General features: G+C 28.8%; 1 protein-coding gene across 1 annotated transcript; it reads right to left on the bottom strand.

The window, feature by feature from the left end:
- Positions 1-1,519: 1,519 nt before the first annotated feature.
- Positions 1,520-7,240, bottom strand: LOC135922443 (probable ATP-dependent RNA helicase DDX47). Its single transcript, XM_065456817.1, has 6 exons — positions 7,120-7,240; positions 5,559-5,652; positions 5,256-5,444; positions 4,457-4,528; positions 4,234-4,352; positions 1,520-1,735 (listed from the first exon to the last, which is right to left on the bottom strand). Exons 1-6 carry the CDS (start codon positions 7,168-7,170, stop codon positions 1,520-1,522), a joined length of 741 nt encoding a protein of 246 aa, XP_065312889.1. The 5' UTR covers positions 7,171-7,240.
- Positions 7,241-8,536: the final 1,296 nt, after the last annotated feature.

Here is an 8,536-nt window from a genome sequence, read left to right on the forward strand (position 1 = left end):
AATTGAAATGATTCTTCAAAGATTTTCACAGAAGAATTTTCTTTAATCTGAAGATTTTGAGAATGCTCTCAAACAAGCATTTTTTGATTGATTAAATTTTGCCTAAAATTCCAAAAAAAAATATTTTTAAAAAAGTAAATTTTTTTTGTGATCATTAAAAAATCTTCAATTTTGCTATCTTTAAAATTATTTTTTGCTTTAAATTTTGGGTCGGATAAAATTTCTTCAATTCGTATCGATCACGATTTAAAAAAAAAATACAAATACTTTTTAATCAAATGGAATCCGTTATTCGTTACATGTAATCCGATTAAGAGACATGAATTCGTATCTTACCTGTTTTATTAAAATCAGCTGTGCTCATGCTGGAAATGAAAGTGAATACATTAATTTTGTTCTTGAAAGAATTTCAGTAACCATGTATAAAAATATTTTAAAGGGAGAGTATTTCGAGGAAATAATCATTCTCCTAAATGTCATTTAACCGTTTTTAGATGAAGGGGTCTGGTAATAGAATCAATTAACCTTAAAGACAGCTGATATTAATTGTATTCAAATATGTAAGAAAGAAAGAGAAAGAAAGAAATAAAAAAGAAAGAAAGGTTGTATGATAATTAATTGATGTATTTAGATTGATTTTGTAAAAGATACATAAACTGAAGTACAAAAATATAATAAATTAGTTCACTAATAATAAAAATGTCAGCTGGTCCCTTAAAATATTTTACAAAATAATACGCAAGTAAAATGCGCGCAATAAATGTTCGAAATTGTTCAATGTTTAACTCCTACTCTATTATCTGTTTCTGTTAAAGTATACGTAAAAATATTTGTATCTTTAAGTACGTTTTTTTTTGAAGTGTATTTGTATCTAATTTTTGAATGTATCATTAAAGAAAATTTACTTAAGGTACAAGAAACAAACATAAGGAAGTCAATAATGATAATGAAATTCAAATGATATCGGTGGGGGTTTTCTTTATTTTTTTGTGTAATTTTGAAATAAAATCTTCCAATCATAATCATTAAAAATTTTTCTTTTATTCCTTCTCTGCTCAGCTCGGTCTGGTTAAATTAAGAATTCCCAAGATTATAACGGCAGTATGGCCGATGCGACATTTTCCTAAGGAACTCAATGGACATTGTCTTTTTATAATATAGTTTGTAGTTTTTTAAATTATTGTTTAAATACATTTCCCGTGGATTCGAAATAAATCAAGCCGTCAAACCGAATAAGCTTTTATAATTTTTTTTAACCGTAACCGAACCTTTATACCAAATCGGTTAAACCGGGCGAACCGAACCTAAATAACATTTATCGAACAGAAAAACAGTTTTGGTTTTTATATTATAAAAACCGATTCAAGAATTAATGATTAAAATTAATTTTATTTATTCAAATTTAGCATAAATCCGTCTCCGAACGTGATGCAGTTTAAACGGAGTCGAGAGCGGACCTGTTTTAACGTAAAGTGGGAACACGAAAATCCGCTTGTTCAAGTTCCGCCCCCCCCAGAATTTAAAATGACCAAAAAAAATAAACCTTGAATTTTAGCGGTATGAAGAGGTAGAACTGGACCAACTTCTCCACGGTATGGTACTTGTTAACCGAAATTTGAATTTTGACGGGTTCTTTGAGTGATGCCCTCTGCAGTTTATTAACCTTGGCCGTCATGGTGGCGGAATAGAGGTAAGTGTTTCTATCCCTCGGTATGACGTTGAGGATCTTGTCTACCTATACACATACATATATAAACACAGGAAATGGAAATTTTAAATATGGCTCCTATTTGTGCCAATATATAAATAAAAATGGTGGCAATTTTTGTTAATTTAAAAGATGGTTTCATTGCGTTCAAAATATCTTTTAATAATTTCCCATTCATCTTAACATAGATCAATGCTTTCATACATTTCCATTTCATCTCAATATCCATATAATTCCATCAAGTACAGCAAAGGATCAGGTTTTTTTTTAAGATTTAGGCATGTTAAAGCATTTATTGAAGTATGAGTACAAATTTTTTTTGTATAATGATCTAGATGATTTATTAATTATCAATAGTTCTATCTGGTGATGTTTCGATACGATCATATGGCTAAATGAAAGGTGTGGGAGGCGCATAGAATCAGACTATTGGAAATATTTAAAAACACACAACACAGATATTAACAAGATATATATAGCATAACTACTCATTAAGTTAATCAGGCTTCTAATGGAGCTGGAAGATATTGAGGACAAAGATATGATGTTATCACGCGAGAATAATTTATCAAATATTGGTAATATCGCATTGATGAAACTGGTAATAGTATATTTAGGATGGCTGGATCCTTGTAAGTTGGAGTTAGATGCGCCTCCCACACATTTCATTAAGCCATCAATGATTGTATCAAAACATCACCTAATGAACTATTGTTAATTAATAAAGCTAGATCATTATGCAAAAAAAATTCGAACTCATACTTCATTAAATATCTTAACACGCCTAAATCTTAAAAAACCTTTGATTGATTGCTGTACCAGGTGGAATTCTATCTACCTCATGCTAGAAAGATTGATGGAATCGAAAAGATATTGTGATGAAATGGAAATGGATGAAAGCATTCATCTATGCGAAGATGAATGGGATATAATTAAAGATATTTTGAAAGCTATGAAGCCTTCTTTAATATTGACAAAAATTCTTCCAAACTGAACAATTAACCATGGGCGATTTTTATGCTGCTTGGCTAAATTGTCTAATAGAAACACAAAAGGTACAAACACCCTTTTCTCAGCACCTTCCAACACGTATCAAGGCAAGAGAGGCGAACATTAGAAATGATGCCTTTTGTGCAGCCAAATACATGAACCCGCGTTATCGTATTGCTGACAGAAGATGAAAAAATTGATCGCTAAAGATCATTTAAATAAAACATGGAAAGAAAATTCAGGTCCGCATATTTTATTTAGCCTTATTTTTATATTATTGTCCGGATTTATTTCAGATAGATATTTTTTATTTAAAATATATAAGAGACCTTCAAGCCCCGGGCCGGGCCGTATTTTAATTTTTAAAAATAATATCCGGGCCGAAAAAATTTTTGAAAAAATAATCCGGGCCGGGTTTCAACCGGAATTACTAACACAAATGTGACTGACTGCATGGATTCTCGCAATAAATATGACAATATATGATGACAGGGAATGGATGGAAGAATTTGTATAAATTGTTGACACTTCCTGATAGGTTATGAAATTTGATATAATGTTCGCATTTAATGGATAAAAGTGATGCGAAAAATATGGGGACATGGCGTGGCTTACAAAAATAGGTAACGTTCAATTATCGCGGCAATCGTTTAAGCCATGAATTACGTACGCCATCGTATAATGATAGCGTCAATGTGTTGTTTTTACAACTTTTAATCATGTTTTTTTGAACGCGTTTTTTTTAAAAATTTAAAAATCTGTTTTTTTTCCGTCTTGGAATACCTATCTTTTGAATTCTAGACAATTTTGACGTTAACCTTTGAGTCATAATTCTAATTAGTTTAGAAGTTCCTGGAAAAAATAATCTGAAATCCGTAGGGCCAGGTATTCCGAACATGACGGCATGCGTTTCCGGTAAAACCGGATATTTAAATTTTTAAAAACGGCGTTTAAAAGAATTTAAAGTTGAAATAATAACGCCTTGAAACTAACATATATATATTTATTAAATAAAAAAATATATCAAAATTTGGCTAGTTTACAAAATTCATTCTTTCTTTTTTTTTTTCACATAGTGTCAAAAAAATTTTTAGATTTTAAGCAAAGAAAAATGGAGTAACATTGAACAGCTGTTTGGGACTCAATTGGTGATCAAGCACCCGTTTTGTCTTGCCCCCCCCCCCTCCCAAAGACGCTACGCTTCGGGGAAAGCGTTCTCGAGAAACAATCTTTATAAAAATTTCGAAGAGGGATGAGGTTGTGTATATACATAAATTTGGGTTCCTAGAAATTTTAATAGTGATTCGTAGGTTTTACCTTGAATTCATAGTGGGGCGATTGCGATCGCGATTTAACAGCTGATTGATTTTTAAAATCTGTTTATGAGATCAAATCGCGATCCCAATCGCGCCACTATGAATTCAAGGTTAGTTAATCTAGATTTGTCCCTGTTCCGAGGATCTCGGGTTCTGTCTCTAAGCTTTTTTTTAATAGATAAAAATATAAATATGAGTGGGCAGGAAAAATGAAAAAACCTCTGTTTCGAAGTCCATATCTAAAATTCTGTCAGCTTCGTCCATTACCAAATATTTGAGCGATTTGAGATGGAATCCTTTAGTATTTTCTAGATGATCTACCAATCTTCCTGGGGTCGCTATTACGGTATAAAAAATTGTTTTTTTTAAAAAGAAAATATAGAAATGAAATAGGGGATATCTTTAATTTTTTTTTATTTAAAAATAGATAAATTTCACTTACCGACGATGATGTGAGGTTTCTTTGCCAAGAGAATGGATTGGGTCATCATATCGATTCCACCCACGATAACAACTATTTTAAAAGAATAAAACGGTTTTGAAAAATAAAATCCATTTTGTAGATATATGATATAAATTGCTCCATAACCAATGACGTAATAATACCTAGACTGACAATAACATTCATTAAAAAGTGTAAATCAATGAAAACAGCTAGTGATGCCATTTAGATCACCCATATCATTATTAAAAATTTTAAACGATAGGCCAATTTATTCCTATGTCTGACACAAACTTTATTAAAGAATTGCCTGATCATCGAGATAATAAGGAAGCAAGTTATCAATTTATATAGTAGTTCTTAACATGAAAATAATTACTATATGGGTGAACCAAAATGGCGACTCCAGCTGATTTGCATTCAACGGCCTTTTCAAATGCATTCTTATGAATGCAATCGTCAGTCTATTCAAGATATTATTATAGTCATTGTCCCTAACATAGAAGGAAGGATGCATAATTTTCCTAGAAAAATTTTTCATGATAATTTTGATTGGAGAGTTTTAGGCTTACTTTTTGAAGACCTTTGGTAAGATTACATCTCACCATATAAATAATTTTGATTTTGACATTATTATTTTTTTGAATTTCTAACTTATTCTTTATAAATAATTCTATTGTACTCATTTCTTTAGGGAGAAGAGGGTGGGAGGTTCCCCCCTCAGCTTAATATCTCATCAGATAAGAAGATAAGTAGTGGTCAATCTATTACAAAATGCCATTCAAAAAAAATTAGTTACCGCACTTAAGGCCAAAAGATGCCCCAAGTCCTTCAAATTGTTGACATATTTGAAACGCCAATTCTCTGGTAGGAGTCAATACCAGGGCAAATAAACGTTGCGGATTAGATAAAAGATTTTGGAGAATGGGAATGGCAAAGGCACCTGTCTTGCCGGAACCTGTTTCAGCAAGTCCTATAATGTCTTTACCTTTAAAATAAAGTGTAAGATATAACAAAAATAGTAATATATATTTTTGTCGCCTATTTAAGAGTTATTGTTATAAAAAATAAATCTTCTGACAATATTTCAAGATTAAGATACCTTGAAGAGCAGCAGGAATTGCTTCGATCTGTATTTTGGTAGGAGTCTCCCAATTTAGGCTTTTACAGGATTCAATTAACACATCATTAACACCCTATAAATACAATGATTATTGGAACTGCACTCAATATTAAATATCAGATCAGAACTGGGACCAATAATGACCATTTCTTTTTATAAACAAGACAGGTTCAATATTTTTAAAAAAACCAATCCAATATTATTGTTGTTTTTTTTGGTTATTTTATGTAATAATTATATAATTTTAATTTAGTAAATACAACCTAGCTTGCTATTGTTTTTTTTTGAACAGAAGCTTATATAATAAGAGCATAAAATATATAAACAATGTTTCAATTTAAAACATTATTTTGCTAAAAAAAGATAAATGTCAACCCCTATTTTGAGAATTAAAATTTTTATTTGTTGAATTTTTTTATAAAATAACATAATATATTAACAATTTTGATATATTTAATCAGTTTTTATTTTCATATAAATCATCTTAATTAGTGAAAATGTAAAAAAAAAACATGTAAAAATTATATAAAATTGTTTAAAAAAAACATATAAAGGGGGTTGGGGACACAAAAAGAGGTCATGACTGAGACCCTGAGGACCTCAAAACTGAGACCTTCATAAGTCATTAGCTGAGCCCAGAACTACAAATTTTTGAAGACTATCCAAAAGTTTAATTTATTGTATTTAATCAAAATAAACAATATTTAAGTGTATTTAGTTTAAATAAAATAAATTAGAAAATTCTAATTTTTTTTTTTTAAAAACTTAGGCTCACTAGGAAATATAATATTAGGGTCAAGAGTATTGGCAGGCCTGGCTCATAATTTAATCTCCCTATTATTTAGAAAATCAAATTGTTTAAATGAATATCTGAAAATGTGATATTTATATTATTTATGAGAGTTGGGTGTGATCACAAATATTTGTATTTAAAATTATTTATTTGAATAATTCAAATATTTATAATTTCATATAAATATAAATGCTTTTAATTATTATAAATTATTTATTTAAATATTCATTTTATGCTCAGTTAGAGAAAATAAATCATGTTATTTAATAAGTTTGTTAATATAACCATTAAAATCTATTTTCAAAAAGTATTTTACTTTATTCAAAATTATTTTATGGGTATTTAACAATTATATTTCAAATACATTTTTTTTTAAAATCTGCTCAATGCTCGGAAGTAGAAAAGGATTTAAAAATATAATGAATTAAATTATGCTATTATCCCTGCTGGCACAAGAAATCTTTAAAAAGTTTCTTATTTTGTCATATAATTTACAGCTATTAATTATCATATAAAATATAAATTTATAACATTGGTTCCTATATGACAGTAAATAATATTCAATCTAAATATTGGATTGGTTTTATATGGATATCAAAAAAAATTGTAGATATCCTATTGATTATAAGTCAATTAGTCTTTAAAAAAATTTTTTTTTATAGTGCAATACATATTAACACTTATAATTTTATTGTATAAAAGGCTATATATATAAAAAAGCCTAGTAAATGAGGGAATAAATTTTACCAATGATTGAAAGGTGTGAATTTCTTTTTTTTCGCTCTCATCCTCTTCCATTTATAATCTCTACTGAATTTTTTTCGTCTACTTTTGATAAATGGCAAAAATATAAATAGGAAATTCGAATAATAATGTTATCGACAGATATCTCGTCAAGATACAGGTTTATTTTAATAACTATCAATTACTCAACATCTAACCCATCCTCTTAAAATATTATCCTAGCCTTCTGCAGCTATATTTTTTTACCCATTATTCTATGAACTCTTTCAGACATCATATAAGTTATGAACTAATATTATTTTAAAGATTGATGATGTAAACTAGTGTTGTTAACGACTCGTTTTGAGCCGATTTTTAAAAACGGCTAACTCAATATTTTAGCCAAAAAAACAATGCCTAGGCGTCGAGATTTTGATAATAGATGTCCAAACCTTTGTTCCTTCTACAAACAAAATCTTCAGGCTTGCGTAATAATAAGATAAAATATTGAGTTAGCCGTTTTTTAAAATCGGCTCAAAACGAGCTGTTTAACAACATTAATGTAACCAAATCTTAGGGATGCTGGCTTGATCCTTTTTCTGTTAAATTTCTTTTGAAAAATGGATCCGCATCTTATTTTTATAAAATGAGTAAACAAATTAAAATTTTAACTAAATATTTTTTTATGAAATTTCAGCGCTTATTTTAAATAATATTTTATTTTCCTAGTTATGACATTGAATCTGTATTATAATTTCCTTCTTAGGCGGAAACTGTGAAATATGAAAATATATTTTATAAAATCAAAAACATTTATTTTAGGGCCTTCCATGTAGACATTTCTTTTTTAAAATAAATATTATTATATCATTATCCAAACAGTTTAATAATAATGATATTTTTATTAAATTTGATCAATTTTAGCTATATAAAGGGTCATAACTACTAGATTCACTTTCAGTGGCGTCGCTAGAGAGGAGGCGCGCGGGGCTCGAGCCCATTGAAAAATTTGAATAGCCCCCTGAAGCAAAAAATTTTTTTTTAATAGCTCCTTAATATCCCCTAAGAGAAGAGAAGAAGAAGAGAAGAGAAGAGAAGAGAAGAGAAGAGAAGAGAAGAGGAGAGAAGAGAAGAGAAGAGAAGAGAAGAGAAGAGAAGAGAAGAGAAGAGAAGAGAAGAGAGAGGATTTTTATGTATTTCAAAAATAATAATTATTTTTATTATATTCTTTCTGATTGATATATTGGATAAAAAAGTTGTAAGGCTAGTTGCCTTCAAAAAAATCTTAAAAATATAAATAAATAAAATAACTAAATTTTGAACTATTTCATTTTATGGTATTTATAAAAATTTATTTCAAAATTTATTTATTTGTGAAATTTTTTAAAAAAATTAGTAAGTACAATTTTTAATGCTGTTAATTTTTTATAAATTTACTAAC

The sequence above is a fragment of the Gordionus sp. m RMFG-2023 genome, chromosome 1 (assembly GCF_954871325.1).
Source record: "Gordionus sp. m RMFG-2023 chromosome 1, tfGorSpeb1-WG-v2, whole genome shotgun sequence".
NCBI classification, from domain to species: Eukaryota; Metazoa; Nematomorpha; class Gordioida; order Chordodea; family Parachordodidae; genus Gordionus; species Gordionus sp. m RMFG-2023.

What these genes read in the sequence shown, in the direction of transcription:
- LOC135922443 (XM_065456817.1), bottom strand. Translation starts at nt 7,170, where the DNA reads ATGGAAGAGGATGAGAGCGAAAAAAAAGAAATTCACACCTTTCAATCA. An exon ending in ATCTTTTGGCCTTAAGTGCG is followed by an intron (nt 4,529 to 5,255) that starts GTAACTAATTTT and finishes CTTTTAAAATAG; the next exon opens with TTGTTATCGTGGGTGGAATC. An exon ending in GAAACCTCACATCATCGTCG is followed by an intron (nt 4,353 to 4,456) that starts GTAAGTGAAATT and finishes ATACCGTAATAG; the next exon opens with CGACCCCAGGAAGATTGGTA.